We start from the raw sequence: 27,378 nt of genomic DNA, 5'->3' as shown, positions 1-27,378 counted from the left end.
AGAGGAGGGGCAGAGGGAGAGAGGGAAGCAGTCTCCCCTCTGAGCAGAGAGCCAGTTGTGCAGCTCAATCCCAAGACACTGGGATCATGATGCTTAACCAACTGAGCCACCCAGGCGTCCCTGCTGTGCTGGTTCTTAATATCTCCTTGGCGGAAAGGTTCCAGTTCTAGGAACTGGAACTAGTCCGACCCCCGTCCCGCATGAGCTTGGTTCTGTCCTCACCTTCAACCTAGCCGTCGTTCTCTCTTCCCAAGTGACACGGAGGTATATCCTGTTCTCTGACCCGGTTGTTTAGGTGGCGTTGAATGAGCATTTCAAATGTTCCATTCCTTCTAAACCTCTCCCTCCACCTTGTCAGCCTTCCAAAAAAAAAGATCTGTTTCTTCTTGCCATGAGATACAAGCTTGAAAAAAGGACTTGTTTCCTTTGTGCTTCTTTATTTATAGGGGTTTTAGAAACACAGGTGCCCAATGCCCTTGATAAGCACCTGTCGGCCATTCTTCATCATCCAAGGTGAAGTGGATTTGGGGAAGCTATTGATACCATCTTTCAAGTTGGAAACTCTTCGTCATTGCCCTTTTTTTTTTTTTGAAAGTACAAACAGAGCAATAGATAAAAAGTAATAAATATAGTTTAAGATATAAGTAATAAGTATAGTTTAAGATTTGGGGCTGCTACGAGTTTTACACTCACGGACACACAATATTCACATCAAACATGTTTTTTATTTTATTTTGCATTTTACAGTGCTGGGGGTGGGGTGCAAATCCCAGGGAGGTTAGAGAACAGGCGTGCCCAAGGTCACACAACTAATATTTGAGAGAACACCATGCTTTCACCCCTGCCCTACATACTTAATGAGTATATAGACTCCGGGTAAGGCTGCAGACCTGCATAACTAAGCTCCATTTCCAAGTAAATAAGGAAAAGGGAATTGAAGGGAAAGAGAGTTAATGAAACAGTAGCTGCAAATCACTGAGCCCAGCACCTGGCACATGGCAAATTCTCAGTAAATGTGAGCAAGTAGTATTGCCCCAGTGCCAACTCTTTGAGAACTTTCTTTTGGGGAGAACATTAACGATCCGTCATTTCTTGCTTGTGGGATGGGAAGTTATTGACTTACCGCTGCTGGGCTTGGCATGTTGAGCCCTGTTTCTGTTTATTAATGTGATGAGGTTACTTGTGGCGAGGGAGGGTCCCTGCTGCTTGGTGGAGGTAATTATCTGTGTTGCTGTGCGGCTCCAAGATCCAGTTGCTAGCAAATGCTTGTTTCTTCCTTCCTCTCTCTCTCTCTCTCTCTCTCTCTCTTTTTAAATCCCATTACAATTTTTAACAATCATTCCATTCTGTAGTGAGATGAAAAGACTTTAGCAGCCTTCAGCTGGAGCTGAATAGAGAAGCAAATTATAGAAATCACTGACATTAGTGCCTGGTTAGGTCCGGATTGTTTCCTACTGAATATTTGAAAGTATTTTGTCCAATCTAATTTTAAAAGACCGGAGCCACTGGGCTTCCACTGCCTTCCTTGGGAACTATAATTACGTAGCCTAATGGGGCTCAGTGGTGGGACGTGTTCTCCAGCTGATAGATGAGCAACGGAGGCATTCGTGGGAGGTCTGGTCACTGTGTTCCTTCAAAACAGGATTTGAGAAGGGGCACAAACATATTTTGCTTATTGGAGAAGATATTTTCTTTCTACGCAAGGGTGTTCCTTTGTCTGGCCTGTTGCCTATCACTACATAATAGGATTTTCTTTAACTCTGTGTTATAGAGAATCCCCCAAACACACAACAGTAACGAGAACAATATAATGGACGCCGATGTGCCCCAGACTAGCCCAACTACCACCCATCCTGCCCCAAACACATGCTCACCCCCTTCTTCCCTTCTACTATTATTTTGAAACCAATCTTCTCATCTCACTTTTTCTAAATTCTGATTAAGTATGTATAACATAAAATTTAGCATCTTAACCATTTTAAAATATAGAATTCAGTGGCCTTAAGTACATAGTATTGTGCAACCATTATCACTATCTAGTTCCAGAACTTTTCCATCACCCCAAAAGAAAACTCTGTACCCCTTTAGCACCATTCTTCCCTCCCCCTCGTGCCTGGCAGTCACTCCTCTGCTTTCTGGATATTTCATATAAATGCATTTTTGCAGTACATTGCCGTTTTGGTCCTTCTTTCAATGAGTGTAATGTTTTCAAGAGTCATCCATGTTGTGTCAGGCATCGCTACGTCCTTCCTTTCCATAGCAGAATAATACTCCATTATATGGATATACCACATTCTGTTTATTCATCAGATAGTGGACATTTTGGTTCGTTCACCTTTTGTCTATTTTGAATACTGGTGCTTTGAACATTCGGTTGCAGGTTTTTATTTGAATACTTGTTTTCAATCCTTTTGAGCATATGCCCAGAAGTGGACTGGCTGGGTCATAATGCAGTTCTGTGTTAACCTATTGTGGAACCATCGAACTGTCTGTGACTGCAACATTTCACATTCCCCCCAGCTGTATACAAGGGTTACAATTTCTCCACATCCTTGGCAACATTTCTTATTTCCTGCCTTTTTTTTTTATTGTAACTATCCTAGTGGGTGTAAAGTGGTACCCTATTGTGATTTTTGATTTACACGTTCCCTTTTTTAATTTAAATTCAATTAGCCAACATATAGTACATCATTAGTTTCAGATATAGTGTTCAACAGTTTATCAGCTGCCTATAACATGCAGTGCTCATCACATCACTTGCCCTCCTTAATGCCCATCACCTGATTATCCCATTGATTTTCACTAACCTAAGAACTATTGATGTTAGACATCAGTTCGTGTGATTGTTGGTTATTTGCATATCTTCTTTGGAAAAATGTCTATTCAAGCCTTTTGCTCATTTTTAAATTATGTTATTTTTATTTTTGTTGTTGATCTGTAAGTATCCTTTATATATTCTTTTTCTGTAATTTTATTTTATTTTTTCAGTGTTCTAAAATTCATTGTTCATGTACCACTCCCAGTGCTCCATGCAATATGTACCCTCCTTAATACCCACCACCAGGCTCACCCAACCCCTCACCCTCCTCCCCTCCAAAACCCTCAGTTTGTTTCTCAGAGTCTCAGAGTCCAAGTCTCTCATGGTTCATCTCCCCCTCTGATTTCCCCCAACTCACTTCTCCTCTCCATCTCCACATGTCCTCCGTGTTATTCCTTATGCTCCACAAGTAAGTGAAACCATATGATAATTGACTTTCTTTGCTTGACTTATTTCACTCAGCATAATCTCTTCCAGTCCCATCCATGTTGATAGAAAAGTTGGGTATTCATCCTTTCTGATGGAGGCATAATATTCCATTGTATATATGGACCATATCTTCTTTATCCATTCATCTGTTGAAGGGCATCTTGTCTCTTTCCACAGTTTGGAGACTGTGGCCATTGCTGCTATGAACACTGGGGTACAGATGGCCCTTCTTTTCACTACATCTGTATGTTTGGGGTAAATTCCCCTTATTTATTCTGGATACTAGACTTTTAGTGGATATATGATTTACAAATACTTTTCCCATTCAATTGGTTTTCTTTTGATTCTCTCAAGTCTATCCTTTGAGGCACAGTTTTTAATTTGAATGTAACCCAACGTATCTGTTTTTTCTTTTGTTGCCTGTGCTTTATTGTCATAGCTAAGAAACCATTGCTAAGTCCAAGGTCATGGAGATTTCCCCTTATGTTCTCTCCTCAGAGTTTTATAGCTTTAGGTCTTATATTTAGGTCCTTGATCCAATTGGAGGTAACTTTTTGCATGGTGTGAGATCAGGGTTCAACATTATTCTTTTACATGTGGGTATCCAGTTGTCCCAGCACCTTTTTTAGAAAAGACCACCATATCATTTTATTCATAGTAATTCAGCATGTTTCACTAAAAGAACTCTTTTTTTAGGGGCGCCTGGGTGGCTCAGTGGGTTAAGCCTCTGCCTTCGGCTCAGGTCATGATCTCAGCGTCCTGGGATCAAACCCCACATTAGACTCTCTGCCCAGGAGGGAGCCTGCTTCCCCCCTCTCTGTCTATCTGCCTACTTGTGATCTCTCTCTGTCTGTCAAGTAAATAAATAAAATCCTTAAAAAACATAAAAAGAACTCCTTTTTTACATAACCACAGTACCATTATCACACTTTCAAAAACCCTCATGTTTCTTTAGTCTGTGATCAAAGCTTTAATTGCCTCAAAAATTTTAAGAGCTTTGGGGGAAAAAACTCATATCCAGATAAGTCGCATCCCTTGCAAATTGTTGGTGTATCTTTTTAATGTTTTTAAGTCTACAAATATCCCCTCCATCTTCTTTTTTCCTTCTTGCAATTTATTTGTTGAAGTAAATGGGTCATTTGCCCTGTGGAGTTTCCTGTTCTAGGTTTTCTAAATTGTATCCCCATGAAGTAACATGTTCCTTGTCCTCTGAATTTTCTGTAATTTGGTAGTTGGAACCAGACGCTTGATCAGATTCTGGGGTTTTTTGGTTTGTTTTTTGTTATTTGTTTGTTTCTGGCAAGGCTGCTTCTTAGGTGATGTTATTATTCTAATCAAGAAGCAAATAATGTCTGGTTACTTCTTATGTTTATTATGTTAACAGCCATTGAGAATCAGTGCTTAAATTCATTAGTTTGTCAGGAACTATAAAATAGTGATATTTTGATTCTATTATGTCCTCTTCATTTATTACATGAAATGCCTGCATTTTATAAAGAGAAGATGTGCCCCTTTTAATTACCAAATTATCCAGTGCTAAAATTTGTCTAAGAATCGCAATACAAATTCTTGATTCTTTCCCTCCTTTTATCAGTTTGTTAATGCATTTGGGTAAGTTTAATGCGTTTCAAGCCATTGCAGTTGTTATTCTTATCAATGCTCAAATCTTCCCATCTTTGGCCAGTGAGAACCTCTTCAGGTTGATTCTTGAGTTCTTTCTAACATGACCTATGGTCTTTGATAACTTCCTGACTATCACATGGGATCATTTTACAACTCTTATTGGGTTGCAGTATGGTCTATTGTGGTACTTCTTAAATTTCCTTACAAAAAGTCCTGAGAAGTCTCTTTACTCCCCCTGGTAGTCTCGAGAAGATGGTAGGGTTTCCCTACCTTTTGTGGAATCATTAGACCAGTCAGAAAAGGCACTGGAAACTCATTCATAAAACTCACTTCATGATTTTCACCGAGTTTCTACTAGGCATACATGGTGTTGATGTTAAGAATGTACATTTGGACAAAGCCAAAACCATCAATGTGATTTCATTTTGGGTCCACTTTAGTTGTTTCTAGTGTCTGGTTAGAGATCGATTGCTAGTTATTCTGAATTCCTATCATATAACTACAAAAAAACAAGTACTTAAGATGCCATTTGTTGAAGACCTTTCTTTTTTCTATTTTTTTGAAGAAAAGGGAGAAAGTAAGAAAATGAATGTTTCTTAATGCTAGAAAATGAATGTAAAATCGAATGAATTGTTTTTCCTTTTCTTGTCTCCGTTTCTCCATTAAATAAGAGAGGTGACTATTTTCTGCCTGTTTGATAAAGTTGCTTGAGTGCTGTAATGAGTTTATATTTATAGAGAACTTGAAGCTTTTTGGATGAAAGGTGCTAAATTAAGGCTTATTGTTTATTGAATTTATTTGATGTGTCTAACCTCCTGAGAACATTTGCTGAAGTTAATTAAAAGCAGACAGTCCCCATTCTGACAGTTTATGGTGCCACTTACAAACCAATAGCATAAACAGTGTATACTTTATTGTCCTAATGTCAGATTGCCTAGAAAACCATAGTTCTTTCAGACAGGGGAATGATCCACTTTTGTAGGAAAGATGAGATCAATTGCTGGATAAAAACACAGAGATATTCTCAACTATATCTGAACCACCTAGCTTCCCTCATTTAAAAAAAAAATACTTAGGGGCCCCTGGGTGGCTCAGTTGGTTAAGCAACTGCCTTCGGCTCAGGTCATGATCCTGGACTCCCAGGATCAAGTCCCACATCAGGCCCTCTGCTCATCAGGGAGCCAGCTTCTCCCTCTGCCCCTCACCCCTTTCATGCTCTCTCTCTCTCTCTCAAATAAATAAAATCTTTTTTTTTTTTAAAGATTTTATTTATTTATTTGACAGACAGAGATCACAAGTAGGCAGAGATGCAGGCAGAGGGAGAGAGAGAGGAGGAAGCCGGCTCCCTGCTAAGCAGAGAGCCCAATGCGGGGCTCGATCCCAGGACCCTGGGATCATGACCTGAGCCGAAGGCAGAGGCTTTAACCCACTGAGCCACCCAGGTGCCCCAAATAAATAAAATCTTTAAAAAAATATACTTAGAATATGGGGATTTTCCTCAATTTCCAATTATAATTTTTAGGTTGGAAAATTAAAAAATAATCTTTTCTAATATTTGGGAAAAAATTAAGATACAAGTTTGTTTTCTATACTGTTGTTTGATCACTTCTTTTTTATAGGAACAGCATTCTAAAGCAGCCAGCTGGAATGACTTAGGCTTTCTTAACCCAGTGGAAGCTATGAAGTGTGATTATAATCATGGCATGTTTGCTTCCTTTGCCAGTTGGTAATGGAGTTTTGTGGTGCTGGCTCTGTCACTGACCTGATCAAGAACACAAAAGGTAACACCTTGAAGGAGGAGTGGATTGCATACATCTGCAGGGAGATCTTACGAGTAAGTGACAATACAGAGTCTCTTGGGAGATGTTGAACTTTGTACCAAACTTCTGCCGACATTTGCAAAAGTATTGCAGATGTGTTTAAAGCTTTACTCTAACAGTGATGGTGGTAGTGGTAGTTTTAGGGTCTGCTCCTATGAAGGTGAGAGCCATTCTGAACAGGCTATGTCCACTCTCATTTAGAGGGTTAACATTGGGTGACTTCCCTTACCAAGGGATTCATTTCCCATGATATTTCCAATTAGAAATCTGATTTTAGATCAAAGAGATAAGGTCTCACTTAGGAAATGACTTTTTTAGAGGTATTTTGATCACTCCATTTGAATTTTCCATTTGTGAAAGTTTATAACGAGATTAAGGATTACATGACATTTACCATTTTAGCATATAGAATCTAGTTTAACTGATTTTAAATAAAAAAAAATTCTTTGAGTTTGTCAGTTAAGCTGATCAAAATAGCTGGACTGTTTGTCCAGTTTTGCCCACTGATCTCAGTCAGGCAATCTGGACAATAGTGTCATATTTACTGAGATCAATTCAGGGAGAAGAAAATAATTGGTCATATTTTGGTTCAGTCAGACTAGTTGAATTATCTCTTGCTACTGATTTGGAGGCTAATGTGTGTTCACTGAGCATTCTTACTAGATGTGCTTGGCAATCTAATTTATAATCTCTTCCTTCTTAATCTAAGGAATAAAAGTTAAAACTATTTTCATGATGTGCCCAAGATGCACTTTTGAGAGACAGATTATATGCTGCAAATTGATGGATGGATGGTGGATGGAAGACATTAAAAATATTCAAACCACATTAGGCAAAACAAAACAGAAAGTGAACTTTAAAAATAACATTTACAATAGCATAAAAATTAAATACTTAGAAATAAATTTACAGAAAGGTATGAATTTTACACTGAAAGCCAAAAAATATTACTGAGAGAAATTAAAGAGGACCTTAATAAAATGGAGGTGTATGCCATTTCACAGATAAGAATACTTAATATTGTGAAGAAGTGATTTCTCCCTGGTTTGATCCATGGTTTCAATGAACTCCCCATCAAAACCCCTCTAGGTATATAGCTATGGATATTGACAAGGTGAGTTTTAAAGATTGCCTTGCCAAGAATAGCAAGATAGTCTTGAAGAGGAAGAAGACAGCTGGAGGATTTATGCTGCCAGTTAGCGAGACTTATTATAAAGCTACTAAGTAAATAAAACAGAGTGGTATTGTCACAAGAATAGACAAATGGCCAGGGGAATGGAATCAAGAATCCAGAAACAGACTCACTTCATCTGGACACCTGATTTATGACAAAAGAAGTACTGCAAAGCATGGGGCAAGGGTGCTCTCCTCAGTAAATAGTGCTTGGTCAACTGAAGAGTCATGGGAAAACATGAAACTTGATACCTGCTTTATACCATTTTCAAAAATTAATTCTAGCTTGATTAGAGATATAAATATAAAAGATACAAAAAATAAAGCTCTTAAGAGCAAACAGGATAAAACCTCCATGGCATGGGGTGGGCAAAAAGATTTCTGAGCACAAGACAGAATTTGAGTGGGAAACAAGGAGGTATGGTTGCTGCTCACCTTCAAATCTGACATTTATTTTTGAGTGTTGAGGTGCTTTTGTGTAAACTTCAGTTGAATTTCTGACTTAGGATTTCACTCATTTAGAGAACGCACAAGGGGTTATTTAGGCCAATTATTTAGGCCCCCGTGAGGCCAAGAATATGCTGGATCTCCATGGCTGTTTCTGCAATACACCTTTCTGCTCTGGTGAGGAACCTTGGAATGGGGAACCCTGGGGAATCAGCCATGAGCTCTCCAGGGTTCTGAAAGCAGCAGGATGTCTCAACCTATGAGTACCTCTCAGTACCTGATTATTTTCTTCCAATACATTTTCCCAGAAGATACTAGCCTTTGAGATAAGGTGACTCATTGGAAGGAACATTCAATCACAAGATATTTTAGACATAACTCTCCTTGCATCATATGATCTCATTAACTACAATGTTTGGCTCACTTATGTGCTCTGGTACCTGCTTCCAACCACTGTGCTGGTGAAGGAATGTGGGGATCTTCAGACCCTCTAAGTACTCACGGGATGTTAGTATGTTGTAAAACCAGACATTTTACTCTGCTTGATGCCTACTTTGAGCTGAACTGACTAGAGAGGAAAGGTAATTTTTTAAAACCCAAACAAGTGGTTCAGTTTCTCACACGGTTTACATTTACTGATCTTCCTGAATGTACGCATAGATCAAATTTTGGCGGCATCCAGATTTTCATGCTGAGTTTTTTCAACACAGGAATTCAGATATTTAGTTTTGTTTCTTTTTGTGTCAACCTCATCTTTCCATGCCAGAGTTTCATCATTACAGAGGAAAATTAAAAGTACAGAAAATTATAAATAATAAAATGACATAATTGAGTATACAGTATGTTGAATTAGCAAGTATTAGCATAATGTAATTTGCTTCAAGACTCCAATTTGAGATTTTTTTAGGTTATACTTTGAGAAACGTATCACTACCTTAGAGCAAGTCCGTAGCTTTCAGAACTCACACCACCAATAAGACAAAGAGAGAGTAATTCATGGAGAAACAGGACACAGGTTTGGATGTCACCAAATAATTATTTCATACAATGAACACAAAGTCACAAATCTCATAAAGCACTAAAGATGACAGTTACAGATGTCAACAAAGGAAATAGAAACTGCTATTTTCTTTTTTTTAATGTGAGCCACTTTGGCTAAAGGCAATGGGAAATTTCTTGACTCGTCTGAGAAATACTTGATTGTGCTTAATTAAAATTATATGATACAATGTAGTCTTTAAATTTTATTTTCTACTAATTTTTTATCTAAATTCAAGTGCGTTAACATATAGTGCAATATGTTTCAGGAGTAGAATTTAGTGAGCAACTTTTAACTCTTGAATTCAAATATTGCTAAAAAAAAAAAACAAAAAAAAAAGAGCGGAGGACTTAGTTAAATCGGGTTAGTTTTCCGTACGGAGACTATATAGATGTTCCAGTTATAAACTAGCAAATGCAGGCAGTCCTCACTTTTCATAGTACTGTTAGCTAAAACTCGTGCATGCCAGAACCACATCATTGTCCTCATGGGTTTGTTGCTACCTTAGATCACAGCTGATGTGCAAGCAGTTCATTTAATACAGCAGCATGCATTGCAAAGACTGCTTCTGTATTTCAGTTTATGTTGATCAATTACCTAGTTTAGAACAGCACTATACACATGTGGAAGACCTGAGTATGATAATGAGGGTATCAAAAAGAAAGAAAGAAAAGAAAGAAAGTAGCTCTGGGTGAGTTTACATATTTTTTGGATCATTGACAACCCAAATAATTTATTTGCATCTTGGCTTACGTTCTCCTTAACCTTCTTAACTCTCTGTTACTCCAGGGGCTGAGTCATCTGCACCAGCATAAAGTGATTCATCGAGATATTAAAGGGCAGAATGTCTTGCTGACTGAGAATGCAGAAGTTAAACTAGGTAAGAACAGAATCCAGTGAGTGGAGGAATCAGAGGAATTGATAGGATTATTTCAACAGCTGGTTGGTTTTGTTGTTGTACTTCTTTTAATGAATGTAAATTTGTCACCATGAATTTGAAGGTCATTGTACTAAGGAATGATAGGAAAATGTTTCTTTGTCCATTTCAAAACATTTCTAAAAGCATTTGACGAGTGAACTGGTATACAATATAGCAGACAGAACCATTTGCTTAATATGTAGAAATAATTCAGGTTTTCTTAAGCAAAACCCTTTAGATTAGAAGTGGCTGACCTGGGGCGCCTGGGTGGCTCAGTCATTAAACTTCTGCCTTGGGCTCAGGTCATCATCCCAGGGTCCTGGGATCAAGCCCCGCATCAGCCTGCCTGCTCAGTGGTGAGCCCACCTCTCCCCCTCCTACTTCCCCTGCTTGTGTTCCCTCTCTCCCTGTCTCTCTCTGTCAAATAAGTAAATAAATAATCTTTAAAAAAAAAGTGACTGACCTTGAAATGGTTTCTTTATCTCACCATTTGTTTACTTTGTTGCTGCTATAAGAGAAGAGCGATGGCCCATTTTTTTTTTTTTTACTGAAAAATATCCGCATTTAGACATATTTAGAATAATGAATTCCTGCTATATTCCCATATGTTTTAAGTTATATTTACATTGACTTCATTATTACATAGGGCACCTGTACAAAAGGGGTGTTCAGTATTCTACTTTGAATGCATGCTGGTTATCCTACTTGCATTTGCTGGAGTGATCAGAGAAGGAACCCTTTCCCTTGGTGCTGGGATTGTCCAGATAAGGTCAAGAATCTCCCTGTGCTCCACAAGCCCCTCCACCCGCTTGGTATCTATGAGTAAGAGCACGAAGTGACAGCTATCCCTAAGATACTCAGTTTGTCATCTAGAAAGGAGTTATTGGCCTTATGATTGTTTATTTTCAAAGAGATTGAAATACGTCCCATGTTTATATCCCAAACATTTGTTCTTGTCTTTTTGTTAAAATATATAATTTCCATTTTTTCTCAGCATTTGGGGCCAAACTTTCATCTCATGAATATTCCCTCTTAAAACAAAAACACATATTCCTTAGGGAAGGCGTGTGTGCGCGTGTCTGTGTGTGCATGTACGTATGTTCGTATGGACTGCCTAGATAATCTATCCTCAGAAGCTTCACTCATCACTGATTAACCGTCACTTGTTGAGAGAATACTCTGTCGGGCCCTGTACACACCCCTTTACATCACAACAACTCTGTGTCAATATCATCACCCTCGTTTTATAAATTTGGGAACTGAAGCTTAAATCTTGATCTGCTAGCCCCAGCTCAGATCACTAGTAAATGGCAGAAATGGGATGCGAACTTAAGCAGTCTGACTCCAAAAACTTGGCTCTTATCCACTTTCTTTGTATCCCCCGAGTATTCTCTTTGATGGCAAACAAGCTGGCCTTCGATTTAACACCTGTATTTGGCCCCTACGGGCCCTTGGTTTAACCAAATACAACATTTAGGGCTTTCCTTATTGGTATACCTTATTCATTTATACATGCACTTTAAAAATAGACATTCACGATAGTTAAAGGGAAGAAGTGACCCAAGTCGGCCATCAACAGATGAGTGGATAAACGCAACATGGCATGTACATATGATGGAATATTCCTGAACCTTAAAAAGTTAGGAAATGCTGGCCCATGTTCAAACATGGACAACCCTTGAGGATATTACGCTAATTGAAATAAGCCAGTCACACAAAGGCAAATACTGTATGACTCCACTTATATGAGGTATCTGTAATATTCCAGATTTATAGAGACAGAAAGTAAAATGGGGAGAGGGGAGAATGGGGTGTTATTGTTGAAATGATACAGAGTTTCAGTTTGGGAAGATGAGAATGTTCTGGAGTTGCATTGTGGTGATGGTTGCACAACCATGTGAACATATTTAATGACACAGAACTACATACCCGTAAAAATGACTAAAATTGTAAATTTTGTGGTATGCTTATTTTGCTGCAGTTAAAAAAAAAAAGGCAAGTTCATTTTATTCACCATATAAGCATCCAAGACTTTATTCATTTGTCTTCTTTTAAATAGTGGACTTTGGTGTCAGTGCCCAGCTTGATCGAACAGTGGGCAGGAGAAATACCTTCATCGGGACCCCTTACTGGATGGCACCAGAAGTCATTGCCTGCGACGAAAACCCAGACGCCACATATGATTTCAAGGTATGACTTCCTTTTCATTGTTTCAAAGCTGTGCCTCATGTCTCGTCCTGAGTCTGGCAGTGGGAGAATTCTCATATGCCTTTGGGCCTATGATTAAGTAATCCAAAGGGAGAACTGAAAAGCATTATTTGAATTTAAAATGATAAGATTCTCAAGTGAGAATCTTTTCCATGAATTCACCTGTTTTATCTGATTGCCTCTTTGTAAAAAATGTTGAGACCATTTTCTAGATTCTCTTGAACTTAATCTTGTTTCTTATTAGAAGGTAGATTTCTTATGAAAGTGTTGAATCACTGTATTGTACACTTGAGACTAATATTAAACTGTATGTTAACTTACTGACGTTTTAATAAAAACTTAAAAATAGGTAACAAATTTTTATTTTGATTATAGTTTAGATTTTTAGCAAAAAAATTGTATGTATATACATATATATTTTATCTATATATTCAGAGAGATTTTTATTTATAAAGAAAGCCAATTTGTTGTCTTGGGTCATCTTTTTCTGATTAAAAATAGACTTCCTCATTTCTCCATTGCTCAAAGTTTAATTATGAAGTTTCTTTTTAATGAGAACAAACAAAATGGGATGTTGGTAGCTACCTCATGTTATTTTTGTAGCCTATCATGCTGTTTCATTGAAATTTGATTTGTGGCTTGTTATTTTATATCATAAAGTGGCAATTTGCTAATAAATTCAAGGCAGTGTTTAAGTAGATGGTGACAGTTGTCCCCTTCTCCAGGAAGCCCCCCTCTTTTCCATTTTACTAGCCAGTATTCAAACATAGTTTGGGGTTACTATCCCACTCATGGCTGCAATGTCAAGTGACATTATTGTCATGAATCGTGGCTGAAAGTTGAGACATTAAAATTGGAGGCAAATGGGATGTAGGAACTGTGGGTTTTCAGTGCAATAGATGAAGAGATAGGCTGTGGTCTTTGTATAGACCACGGCACAACCTTGGGCCAGATCTAACAATACCCACGCTGGCTTCACAGATGCCATGGACTTTTCACCAAAGTATTCTAGTGGTCACCTCCACATGCCTTCCTCTTGCAGATGGGAAACTGAGGCCAGAGACCCTTGCAAGTGCACAGCAAGTTACAGGGCTTCTCAGAGTTGGGACTTGAACCCGCATCTTCCAACTCTCTTTTCAGAAGATTACCAATATATTACCCCGCTCCTCTATGATGTACTCCTATATAAATCAACTTACCCACAAAACAGCTTCCGAACAGTATATTTGAAGAATTTCTCTTTTAAAGAACATTTTTAGTTCTCCACATGTGGAGTTATTATTGAAATCAGGTCACAAAGATGCAAACATTGCAATGTCTTCAGGACCCAGTATCTCAGGGAATTGACAAAATTATTTGCCTCTTTGGAGAAATACAAGCTGAAAGTCTAAAACCAAAATAATCTCCTGTAAATGTCTTCCTCCTCTCAAAGTTAGTCACTGTAATAACCTGACAACAATCTGTCTGAAAACAGCTGCCAAGTTAAAAATTAATGTCGCCAAAATAAATGTCATTTATTTCAACTGCTAATGATAAGCACATTTAAATAATTTAATTTGTAGATCCCTTCAGAGGAGCCACGAGAAAATATATGTCCCAGACCAGATATGTGTATCATAATTGACTATAAGTAATTCTCCAAACAATAGTTATACTTAACAAGCGCTAACTAGTTTGCTTCTGGGACATGGATATTTTTGACTGCTTTATAACATACCATGCAGAATCAGGGTGTTTCAAACTTTTACCCTTGGTTTAGCTTTTTAACTATTCTGAGTGGCTGTACTTTATGTGGGACTTCTTTTCGGTCACTGTGACTTCATTGTTTTCAATAAAGTAGAAGACAACTTCTTTTTGGCGAAGCCAAAGCTTAGAATTATACTGATATGACCCTCTTTCCTTGGATTAAGGCTAAGGAATATAGTTTGGGATCAGTGAAAGAATTTGGAGCCCAATGCATAATTCTAGGTGTGGACAAAGCCTGGTGTCTGAGTAAACACGGGGGGATTGTGCAGCACAGGGTAAGTTCAGAGATACTGGAAGGTCCATGTGACTATAGAAGTATCCTAAGACATTAATAAACTGGTGATTAATTTCAGTGTCCTTTACTAAAAAAATAAGGAATCCTGATGAAAGAACAGGTTCACTATATTAGTCATTTTACACCTTAGTGAGAATTACTTTATTAGGATTGTTATGAGTGCAGGTGGTATGAGAGCAGGAAGAAGCCATGGCAAGAATATGAACCTCACCAGTCATTGTTATGGGTACAAGAACGGGCAGAACAAAAGGGTGAATTAGGAAAACTGGGCAGATAGGAAGATTTATTTCAACCGCCTCACACCTTTACAGTGAACCAGAGAGGCAGTGATTCTGGAAATATGATCATTCTACTTCTTTCTTGGCACCAGATTTTATCCTTTTTTCTGTTCACCACTCTTAGGAATGTGGTCTGTCACCAGGAGAAAATTTGACAATATGTTGCCTTTCAAAACCGTTTCTTCATTCACTCAGCACCTATTTATTAAACACCCACCACATGTAAAGAATGAGCCAAGCTGCATCTGTCCATGTGGTTTCTGACACATAAAGTTCATTTGCAGCCCCGTCCAAGTTCAGGTGTTTGGTACCATGCCTCCATGGTCCATTTGACCCAGCGTATCTCCCAGCCTCAGAAACGTGTGTCAACAGTTTGGGCTCTCATGTGCTGTAGATCTTTCCACCTAGAGGGTATGTTTGCAATAAAAGATGACTTGAAAGCCACCAGGTTTTGTTAGATTTCACAAAAGCCCTTCCTTGAAAATACAGACCAATGTAAGAGAAGAATATAATTTTATTATTTGATTTATTATTCATTGATTATCAGCTACTATATGAGATATCTTGAGATATCTACTATTGAAGATATCTTCAAAGACTGCTATAGATTTTTCTAGAAACTACCATAATTCAATAAAAGAAAGGCCTCTGTAGGAAGGTAGTCTGAAGAGTTCATGCTTTTCAGTGCAATCTGGTTTTGTCCGATACCTACCAGGCATGGTAAGGAACTGATTGAAAATAACCCCTAAGGAGGAACACCAGAATCTCATATGCCTGGTGTGTTCACTTTCCCCTAGAGGCCCTTCCTTTCTTGTTTTCAGAAATTCTGTCAAAACACTTCAAGCAAAAGGAAAGGTTTCATTTCCCTGATAAGTGTGTGGGGCAATAATGGGAGCTTTCTCATTTAATAACAAGCATTCAAAGATTTAAAATTAAGAAAGCCGTTCAAAATTCCTAAGCTGTTTAAATTGTTATTTTTGAAATTTGAATTTCAGTTCAGTTGGATGGGAGTTGTCAAGGGTTTTATCATCCTGTGGATCTATTGCTTTAACAGAACTACTCACACTAATGAAAGTTCTCTGCAGCCAAATTCTCAGCAATAGGGAACTGGTGGAGTAAAGCCAAGAGCATCTGGCCAGTGGAGTACCATGCAGCCATTTCAGCAATGGGCAGCATGCGTGCTGAAGCTGGACAGATCCCAAGGTAGAGTGTTAGACGCTAAGAGCAGCTCACGGTGTATATAGTACACAACATCTAGTCTTACTAGTCCCTACCCCACGGATATATGACGTGGGAATGGAGAGCTTAACATTTTTATTTTATATACATTTTTTATATATTTTATTTTATGTATTTTTTTGTCCTGCGTGCCCCCCCCCCGCAATAAACCGACCTTGCTTTTATGTTAAATTAGTAAAGAAAAATCCGGTGAAACGGCATAGCCCCTCCCTCCTCCCCCCGCCCCATCCTCTGGCCCAACCTGCACTGATGTTGTATGTTAGTCACCTCGAGTCTGCTTACGGGACTTTGCGCACAGGTGCCGTGGATCATTGGCAGCCCTAGGTGTCTCCTCCAGGCTCGGGTGAATATTGTACTGGGGCTGTGGAGCGAGCTGGCAGGCTCCCGCATTACAGATAACTGGCTTTAATCAGGCAGGCTGAAAGGAGAAATCGCAACTAGTCAGGCGTCACCAAGGTTCACGCAGGGTGTGATGCGAGAGGACAATACTCAGATTGCACAATGAGGTTTACATTCCCAAGTGAGGCCTGGCCTCTGTCTACTGCCGAGAGTCAAACAACTCCCCGCCCTTATTCGGAAGGAGGGAAGGATGATCGAGATACCATGTTATTATCACCCGTGAGAAGCTGACGTTGCTATGAAATGCTTTCCTGTGGCTCCATGCTCCCATCCACCTGTCTAGAAGTCCTTGTTGAGACACAGCAGGACCCCCCGTCCCCACCTGTGTGTCCCCAGCTGGAGGTAATAAAGCTATTCTCACATTTCCCCTTGGGTCAGGTAACAAATGTGGATGAACGAGGCCCTGAAGATTCTTGCCCTCAGTTTGTTTTATGTGGGAAATGGAATTATTTAAATTGCTCCCTGTTCCTGAACATCCTCAGTGACCCCGAGTGACCCAACCCCTTGGCTCTTTACATAGAATGTAGAATATGTAAGTGTAAGGCCTAGTGAATCAGAGTGAAGCTTTTGAAGTCAGACAGGACTGGTTTTCAGTATAGACATTGCCTCCTGTCTGTTACCTAGGGAAGCTATTGAAACCTTCTGAGTCTCCATGAAATGGGAAGAATAAATCATATATTACAAGGTTGCATTAGAATAAAGTGAGCTAACATCTACAGAGGAACGAATTCGGTGCCTAACACTTGGAGCTCCTCAACCTATTATAGTTAATATTTGTGCTTGTGTGTCATAGGAAGGTACTACTATTTGGGGTCTTTTTTTTTTTTTTTTTTTTTTTTTACCGAAAAAAGCCACAACAATCATATGAGTCAAACCTCTTATTTGTCTGACACACCTTTACTTGTCTGCTTATGTTGAGTCAGAACCTGCTTCTCGTAACTTCTACCCGTAGGCGAAGGTGCTTCACTTAGGGCTCGCACCCCATAAATACAATTCCGTTTTTCCAGCTGGAGCATTGCCACAGAGAGAATAACAATACGTCACAACAGAAGACTGTTTTCTGGTCCGTGAGACACGGTCAAGTCCACTGTCCTGGTCGTGCCTGTTATTACGCTGTTGTCTGTCGGGTCTAGACTACCTTGATATCCTCTGCTTTGGGATAATGGCATTAGCACTCAGTGAACCCCTTTTCTGCCTGTCCATCTGGCTTCCCACAAGGCTCTTCCAGGAAAGGGAGCCCGCAAGGCCGGAGGAGGTGGGACATGCCCTTTCCTTCTGCTTCCTGTAAGATGCCTGCATCATCTCAGTGACTTCGCTGAGAGCCGTGACATGACAGAGCTCACTGCCACCATCCCTGACCCTGGTGGGCTGGCTGCACTGCCGGTCAGTGATAACAATGCCAGTGTTTGTGCAATCCCCACTATTTGCATTGCATTGTGTTAAGCACTGTGCATTTATATATATATATATGTATATATATATAACTATCACCTTATTGAGTTCTGTTATTAACTCTGCAAGACAGGTGTTCTCTTCCCATTCTAGGTCAAGGAATGGGTTCTGATGAGTTAAGTGGCTTGCAAGCTAGTTGTCAGAGCTGAGAGTCAAATCTAGGTCTGTCTTGTCTGTCTGTCTAGCAGGAGCTCTTTCTGCCTCTTCATGCACGGGAGGGGGGAGGGGGAAGGGGCAGGGGCTTTTTACTGTGCCCCCATAACCCTCTCTTTCCTTGTGTGTTTGGTTGACCCATCTGCAAGTGTCCTTTTCTTCATGGGCTGGGCAGCCGAGCCCCAAAAGGGGTGCTCTTTGGCTGTGTTCAAGTTGCCTGCCTGCCTGCTGACCACCCCCACCCCACACCAGCCGGACGCTGCGTGCTCGCCCCTGCCTTCTCAAGAGGCACTAGAATTTGTCTCTGTTCCATTTGTAACACACACAGGACTGGGCTATTAATCATGCCACAGGCCAGGCTGCACAGCGCCTCTGGAATAATGAATTACCCAGCTCCTGCCAAAGTGAGTCACACCATGGCCACAAAGGAAACTTATCTCTCCCTGACTCTCTCCCCATCTTGTTCCCCCCTCTTCCCTTTCTCGTCTCCTGTGATCTGTCTTGCCAGTTGTAATTGGAACATTTTCTCCCGTATTTAAGTTCTGAAGTGTCTTTGGGACTTGCTAATGTATCCAAAGGCTTAAAACAAGTCCCGTCAAGGACGTTTATTGCTGTCTAGCATGGGCAGCTAAGCGTAGCTTACAAGCAGCTCTGGGTATATATGGCCAGGAATATAAATGGGCCTTTTGGAAAGGAAGAGAACCCCAGGGGGGAAAACGTGTGTGTTTTTTTATATATTATATATAATACACACACACACACACACACACACACACACACACGCATTTATTTATTTATTTATTTATTCCTAATGATGATATCACACAAGGGCTTAAAGAAGAAGCAATTTCTGGCCTGGTCATGTGACAGAGGTTGCACAGGACTTGGGAGGGTCACACCCTCCCAAGGGATTGTTTTGGGACTTAGGAGGGAAGCTTCCTAAGAGGGGATCTGAGGTGATGTGTCCTGAATAAGGGAAACCTCTCTCTTCCCTGACTTCTGCTGCTTCCTTTGGGGGTAAACCAGGATCACCTAACAACTGGGACCTCTCCATTTTTCTACTGTCAGAATTTTTTCCCTCAAGTTATTGCTATCTACATATTATCACTAAGGTAGGCTTTTGGCTGTTCTTATGTCTCTTTACATCATCAGAAGTCTAGAGGCAGGCCGTCCAGGGTTGGTATAGTAGCTCATGGATATACTCAAAACCCAGGCTCCTACCATTCTGCCCTGTCGTAATTAATTTGTTGACTTACTGCCTCATGGTTGCAAAATGGATGCTGTAACTCTAGATATCATGTTTTTATTCAAGGCACTAAGAAGTGGGAAAGAGTTGTCAAGACATCCACTGTGTTTGTCACTCATATCGAGAAAAACAAAAGCTTTCCCCAAAGCTCCCAGAGGATATCCACCTGCGTCTTATTGGCCAGAACTACTTTCCATCCTTACCTGTCCTCCTTAGCTGCAGGGGAGTCTGGAAAAACAAGCTTAGCTTTCCTACACTCTGAAGTGGAGGCAGTGACGGAAATGGGGACTGAAAAATGCTTGTGGGGTTAGCCAACAAACAAGGTCTGCCACAACCAGAGAGAGGGGACTCCTAGAAGAATGTATTGGGCAAGCACAGGCAGCTTACCTAACAGTGGAGAAGAAGGAAATTCATATGCTTGAGCTTTACTGTGGGCCCGAGACTGTGCCGGGCAGCAGACCTGTGTGCCTGCATGTCCCAGTTAGCTCTGTTGTACACTGAGCAAGCTAAGCTCTGAGCAGTGTTCTGCGGGTAGTTAGGAACCTGGATTTGAATGCAGGTCCATCTGACTTCGAAGACTATTCACGCTACCTCTGGGAAGTTGAAGCCAGTTTCCTAGCACTGGTTCTTGGGGTGCCTCTCTGGATCTCAGCACCTTCGTTGAGTCTCCAGCACCTTCATTACTCGTAAATGAAGCAAGAATTTGGAACAATGTTTTATGGGCCCCTCATAAGTTTTACTTAAAAGATGAATACTCGGGCTTTTATGTTGTGATGACAGTTAAAAGAGAAGTGACCCCGGGGGACAGGAGACCTGGCTCTGCTCCAAAGCTGGTGCTGAGTTGCTCTGTGGTCTTGGGTACATCCTTTCCCCTTGTCTGTGAAATAGAAGGTGGGAGATGCCCTACGAGGAGTCTAACAGTCTTAGCACACAGGTTTTGCCCCTTTCCCTCATGCGTCTTTCATTTGTTCATTCAACAATTATTTCTTAAATGCCTACTGTGTGCTGGGTGCTGCTCTGGGTACATGGTATAAACTAGGCAACAAAACAAAGATCCCTGCCCTCGCGGACCTTGTGTTATATCTAGTCTGTGTGCGCTGGGGGCCGGGGACACAAACAGTAAACATAACATGGTATAGATTAGGAATGAGTAAATTACACACATGTGAGAGGGTGATTCGTTCTCTGGGGCACAAAAGTGGGAAAGGGGACAGGGTCTGGCAGGGTTTTCAGGGGTCTCCACTGAGAACATGGCATTTGAGCAAAGACTTTACGGAGAGGAGGATGTCAGCCAGCACACAGTTAGGGTCGTGGCTGCAAGCAGAGGGGAGAGCTAGAACAAGGACTCAGAGCCAGATGTTCGCCTGGATTTTCTGCATGATTTTTCCCCACCTGAGGACTGTCCTGGAGCTCTTCTCTCCCGAAGCCCTGTCATTTGGCCTTCAGTTGGCTTTCAGACCCACTCAAACTTCCAGGAGTTGAAGGCCACTTAAATTTAACCCTCCTGTGGCCCTTAGGGACAGAGAGCCTGGCCACCGTCTCTGTATTTGTACCTCATTGCACATGAGAGAAACACTTGATTTCTGGAGATAGAGGGAAAGTGATAGAACCACCAAGTCCTAGAGATATTGAAATTCTATCAAAATACCATCTCCAGTCTATTCCTGCTGTGTTTCCTGTTTAATACCTCCTGCACCATGAGTGACTCAGTGGTTTTTTTTTCTCTAAAAAAATTTTTTTAGAGAGAGAGAGAGAGAAAGAGAGAAAGAATGAACAAGTGGGGAAGAGGGTTAGAGAGAGAAGGAGAAGCAGACCCCCTGCTGAGCAAGGAGCCTGATGTGGGGCTTGATCCCAGGACCCCAGGATTACAACCCGAGCTAAAGGCAGATGCTCAACCGACTAAGCCACCCAGGCACCCCTGACTCAGTGTTTCTGTCATGTTGTCAAATGATTATCTATGTTGATCAACCCTAAAGCCCCAGGTAGGAGAGCGCTGTGTTTTCTGCTTTACCAGTTACTGCTCCTGAGTCAGCCCACAGTAGGGGCATGGGCTTTCCCCATTAGCTGTAGCGGGGCCTCCCTAAGCAAGGCCAGGAGCCTCCAGGAAACCTCAGTCACTTGCTGGGCTGTGCAAATATGTGTGTGTGTGTGTGTGTGTGCGCGCGCATGTGCATGTGTGATGACAACTTTGAATACATCTTGAAATGTAACAAAGAAAAAGAATAAGAGTTGCCTTCTTGAGTTGTGTTCTAAGCAGAGAAGTGACTTAGGATCTGAGAATAGTGATATCGTGCAGGTGTGTTATTATCCCAAGTCGAACTGAGAACGTTAACATGTGAACTGATTGATAGGCTCATGAATTAAAAGAATCTCCCCTTAGTCCTTGTAGAGGGTTAGTGTGTGTCCCAGACACCTACTCTAAAGTAGATGACACTTCAGGCAAGAGGCTATACCCCTCCCCCGCAAGAAAGCCCCCTGTGGGCATGTGCGGGTCTCCGTCTGAATACTGAACAGGGCTGGGTGTCACTCACAGGGTGCTCAGAAGTTTAGTTCTGGGTAATGGCTCAGCATGGATTTCATAGTCCCTTTTCTAGGTATATCGCCTTTCTTGTGGCCTTGAAATTTGTTTGATGGGAAGAACAAGGAAACTTAACTTCGATCTCTGTAATCTGCGAGAGGTTAGAGGAGAGAATTCAGAATGACATACAAAATGCAGGATATATTGAAAATGAAAGGAGGGTGAGAGTCTTCATCAGGATTGTAGGCCATTGAACCAAATTTCACATTGTATGACCTTGCCCAGTGTGCAGGGGCATTGAAGCAGCAAGCTTCCTTATCTGGTTTCCCCCTTTTTTGATTTGCTCCCTCCTGTGCAATCCCTAGGGACAGCTGAGCCATAGACGCAGAGAGGAGGAGAAGCATGCTGTTGCAGACTCAGATTGTACAGGATGGGTAATGGCATGAGTCTAGAAAATTCTGACAAGAATGTAAAAGTCAGTCTTACCATAAGAAAGAACTTAAGGGTACAGGCTCTCTGTTTTGTATATTGCCTACTTACAAGATCGAAGATATTGTTCATTCATTCAACAAACATATCGAGCACGTGCCTGGCTCTGTCTTGGGCACTGGAGATTATCAGTGAACAGCACCACCCAACAGTTTCCCTGTCCTCGTCTTATTTGGTTAAACCATCTGAAATTGCTGTCTTCGTAGGTCAAGACAATCCACTAAGTACACATCTACTATATGATTCAGCCATTCTACTCCTAGGTGTTTACATTAAAGAAATAAAAGCCTATGTCCATACAAAGACTTGTACGTGAACATCCGTAGCTGCTTTATTTGGCATAGCTCAGACTGGAAACACTCCAAATGTCCATCCACAATGGATAAACAAATTGTAGTAGGGATAGCCACAGGATGGAACAGCAGTCGGCAGTAAAAGGGAACGAAGTACTCCCACACACTGTCCACTACATTCCAGAGAGAAATGGAATGATTGAATGTAAAACTTCAGAAGATGCAAACTAGCCTACAGTGACAGAAAGCAGATCAGCGGTTGCCTCAGAGCAGGAACTGGGTCAGGGGATAGCAAGGGTAGGAGGAGAGATTTCGAAGGAGCAAGTACAATGTTTTGGGGGTGCTGGGTATATTTAGTGCTGATTGTGGTGATGGTTTCCCAGGGGCGGACGTCTCCAGACTTGCCAAATGATACAATTTAAATATAAGCAGTTAATTCTATGATAATTATACCTGAATAAAGGTGTTTAAAAAAAAAAAACAGTCAAATCATACCAGTTTCGTATGGTTCGATCCACAGATAAATTTTGGTGATCAGTTAATTTCTAAAACCTCATATTCATTTTTCACATATTTACTGAAAACCCGCGGTGTGTCAGATCATAACGTGAAAGATACTACCCACAAAAAGTAAGGGGGGAAAAAAAAGGCTGCTTTTAAGCTTGGTGGGTGAAACAGGTCCATAGAGGATTGGCTTTCCTGCAGGGAGTTCTGGAGCAGTTAGCAGCTGGAGCAGGTTCCTCTCCGTCGCCTGCATGTTGTGATGTGTGTGTGCCTTCGTCTCTTTCAGAGTGACCTGTGGTCGTTGGGAATCACCGCCATCGAGATGGCAGAAGGTGCTCCCCGTAAGTACCCTCCTCCGGGTGCGATCTGTCGCGGGGCTGCTGTCCGCGGACCCTGCGCCTTCCCTGCCAGGTGCCCGCGAGGCTTTCCTTCCGCTGCGCCGAGCCCGGTGTGGGTTCGCGCGGGCGCATGGAGCGGGCAAAGCCGTCTTAGCTCCGCCAGGAATCCGTTCATTTCAGAGCCGCGTGAGGATCTTGTGTCGAGAGGGAAAAGAAGGAAAGGGAAAAGGCACTCCGGGAATGTGGGTTGTTTGACAGATCCCGCGCGTCCTTGATTCTTGATCTGCTCTTTCCTCGGAGCAAAGCTGGGGCCAACCCACAAAGCCTGGGAGCTCCAGCGCAGCGCGAGTCAGAGCCGGTTCTCAGGGCGCGAGTCACGCGAACCCTTGTACTCGGGGGCTCTCCCTCCTCACATGATACTACTGTTTGGATTTTTAGATGTGAGGCCGAGTGGCCGGGGCTCGGGCCATCGGGCACCGTCGGAAAGGCCTTGCCCTCTGGCGTGTCGGTACTGCAGAGCGCCTCCAGCAGCCACCTGCTGCCCCTGACCTCGGGCTCCGGGGACTTCCCTGCAGGGAGCCGGCTCACCAAGGGTCGGGCTGCTGGTGCGGCCCCCGAGGTCCCGCCCCACCCCACAGCCAGTGTCCTAGCTTGGCAGGGATAGAAGGCAGGTCTTTCTCTCGAAGACACGAACTCTCACCCCTCAGGTCCACCGCTCCGTTTCCTCGGTCTAGCACACACTTCAGCTGCCTTGTCTGCCTCTCGCTTTTCATTCCCATCAGACTTGCAGAGCAATGCGACAGGTGTGCCAGCCGGCCCGGCACCCTCCCCACTGCCTTTCAGGCAGGAATTCTCCCTGGAACTATCTTCTCACGTGGTTAGTGCTGCCTTGGCTCTGCTTTCCAGAGGACCTGACCCAAAACAGCCCCCTTCAGTGCCTGGCGGGTCATTCTGCTCATAGGGCTGTTTATCTTCCCATTATCCTAGCCTTATGTATTTCTCGCTCTAGAGCTGGTGGAATTCGTCTGTAGCGTGATTGATTTGGAGTGTCTGTTGACAAAATTCCCTTCATTCGCAATGCTAATAGGCATTTATGAATCAGAAAAATTGTATATTGCCATCCAAAATATTATTCTCATATTATCATTCTTGATGAATAGTAGAGGGGGCTAAAAATAAATGTCTACTCCCAGAATCCTTTAGTTTTTAAGGAGACTGTATTCTTACTCTGGGCAAAAGGGAAAAGATAGCCCCAGAGGTTTGAGAAGTAAACTAGTGAAATATTTTGATTAAAGTAAGAATGTGCGAGTGCTTTCTCTCTAAACCATAATGCCGTGTTTACAGGTTGAGATATTTTAATAACTCTTCTCCCTGAGCCTCTTTGCCTTGACCTCTCTGTTCTTCCTGGGGCCAGTGAGCAAACAAACAAACAAACGAACAAAACCCAGAAACAAGCCTGTCATGAAACCTGAAAAGCCATGAGGATATTTGGAAATACAGAGAGAAAGGTGTTCTGGGCTAGTGCTCTAGACTCTCAAAAATCTATGCGGATAGCAGTACATGTGTATGAACCTTCAGTGTGTAAGAAATGGCCCATCTCGCTTTTGTTTAATGACTTAGGCTTTTACAAATTAAGAATGACCTACCATCTCCATTGTGGTTGTTACCCTGATACTGTTCCCTCTGAATCTGAGACGGTTATTTATAGCAAAGCAAAGGCTTTGACCCTTTAACTTGGTTTTCTTACATATGAAATAGAAGTAGAAGTGTTAACAGTGTCCAGTTGATATGCAAATTTTAGGAGACTTCTGTGATTCGACATCCCCTCTGTTGAATGCTCAGCACATAGACGCTTGGCAGTCTTCTGACGTTGCTCACTGGGCCTGTGCAGCCTCAGAGCCGTTTGGTCTGGGTTTGGCATCCTAACCTAAGCTGGCCCTTGCTTTGGTCTCTTGTAGCTCTCTGCGACATGCATCCCATGAGGGCCCTCTTCCTCATCCCCCGGAACCCAGCGCCTCGCCTGAAGTCGAAGAAGTGGTGAGTCCGGTCTTCTTCAGGGCTTTGTCAATCCTAGGGCAGGGTCTTCCTGCGATGCTCTCGGACTAGCTCAGATCCTTAGGTCCAGCTGCATGCTGAGACCAACATATACCAAGACCTGGGGAGTGGCTTTCTGTGGGTTGTCACGCATCTTAAAGCACGTAGTAAGTACCTACTATTTGCGCCGCAAATCTTGATCACCACACCTTCAAGGTAAGGAGCTATTAGCTAAAGTGAGTCGTGGAACCCAAGTAATAACATGAAAGCTCTTGGATTTATTAGCCTCCTAAGAAATAGCTTGCCCGGCAGCTCAAGACATCGCATCGGAGAGGGTGAGAATTCCAAGAGTCAGCCGGCCAGGTGGGCTGGCTTTTCTTCTCCTCCTTAAGAGGGTAATTCCTTTCAGTGCATACACACACCTGGTAACATGAGGGATGATTTCACTGGTCTGTGCATAGTTATTTGTAACATTTGTTTTTATTATCACTTTCCCTTTATGGCCCATGATACTGGCTTCTAATTTGGGGCAGTGATACAAATTTCCCATTTAATAAACGTATTCACATCAGAAATTGACCTCATTTAAAGAAAAATACCAAGTGGATACTAGGATGGATGATGGAAGAGTCTGGTTAAAAGTTGTGTTGGTAGAGGGGCTCCTGGGGGGCTCAGTTGGTTAAGCATCCGACTCTTGATCTCAGCTCAGGTTTTGATCTCAGGGTCATGAGTTCAAGCCCCGTGTTAGGTTCCAGGCTGGGTGTGGAGCCTACTTAACAGACAAACAAACAAAAAATTGTGTTGGTAATATACGACTGACTCGAGTTTGGGAAATACAGTTCTATAGGTTACACCAGAAGTTGCAGTTTTGTGTGTACGTATATCAGTGTCTTTGTACCTTATCACTGCGTAACAAAAATTCACGGCTCCTTTCTTCCCCCTGTGTATATGGTGTATCCTGATACCTCCCAATACATTCTTGAATCTCTGATTGCCCTGGCCTGGGGCCAATTCCTGGACCACTTGGGATCCCGTGTCTTTTTCTAGAGACACATTCTGGGCAGTTAGAAAATGAAGGCTCAAGACCTTTCTGCCCCTTCTCATACTCATGATCACTTCACGATCACCGTCGACTGGGACTGGGACCCTTATGTTCCTCCCCTTCCCACTCACAACCTCACCCTCCGCTATACAGAGAGCAGTCTAAATGAAACAGTCACCTGGTAGTGACTTAGCAACCCCGGCGAGACAAGAGAAAGGCAGACGGCACAGGGAAGAGAGGGAACCAGCCATAGGGGACCAGCAGCCCGGAGTTGCCGAGGCCGGCGGAGGAAGAGCTTGAGGGTTGCTATTGGAAACGAGGGAGGGGGAGCAGCCCTGCTCCTCCTCCCTCTGGAGGGTCACTGTGTGAGCCAGTCGTTCTCTCCCCAGCAACAGTCTTCCATTGGGCACCTGTACAGCACATGACCAGCAAGGCCTGGACACCCTGATTCCTCCCTTCTCCCCAGAACAGGCTCCCTGGGAAAGAATTCGGCTCGGTTCCTTCCTAGGAAGCACCAAAGCCCTCTGCTAGCTTTCCGCTTGTCCTTCATGCCAAGCCTTCCTGTCCCGCCCCCTTGCCCCCCATATACACACTGTATACAGTGGGCTTTACTTACCCTGTGCCCTCTCTCCCTTCCCGCTCCCGGCTCCCTGCTGGACAGATGTTTCCAGGGTTCAGCCCGCAGAGGACAAACTGCCATCCACACCTGTGTTACGTTTGGTCAGCACAACGTGGCTACATGCCGTGTCTCGGGAACATTGGTATTAATTACCAACTTTTAGGAATGTGGGGACTGAGCACCACATTCAGATTTCGGGCCTTGTGTGCAAAGATGAGGCACTACTGCCTGGCTGAGTAGCTCCTGCTTCTTTTAGG

General features: G+C 42.3%; 1 protein-coding gene across 3 annotated transcripts in view; it reads left to right on the top strand.

The window, feature by feature from the left end:
* The window catches only part of TNIK (TRAF2 and NCK interacting kinase), a 376,499-nt gene that overhangs the window by 246,511 nt on the left and 102,610 nt on the right, over positions 1 to 27,378 (top strand). For all 3 annotated transcript variants that reach the window (XM_080809121.1, XM_080809120.1, XM_080809119.1), the window contains exons 5-9: positions 6,594 to 6,704; positions 10,139 to 10,229; positions 12,328 to 12,458; positions 23,375 to 23,429; positions 25,385 to 25,463. In XM_080809121.1, the coding sequence (XP_080665247.1) occupies positions 6,594 to 6,704; positions 10,139 to 10,229; positions 12,328 to 12,458; positions 23,375 to 23,429; positions 25,385 to 25,463 (467 nt within the window). The remainder of the gene's footprint in view (positions 1 to 6,593; positions 6,705 to 10,138; positions 10,230 to 12,327; positions 12,459 to 23,374; positions 23,430 to 25,384; positions 25,464 to 27,378) is intronic.

This window comes from Martes martes, assembly GCF_963455335.1.
Source record: "Martes martes genome assembly, chromosome: 1".
In the NCBI taxonomy this organism is placed as follows: Eukaryota; Metazoa; Chordata; class Mammalia; order Carnivora; family Mustelidae; genus Martes; species Martes martes.
Note: the sequence above shows the minus strand (reverse complement) of the source record. Positions and strands in the feature narration are given on the sequence as shown.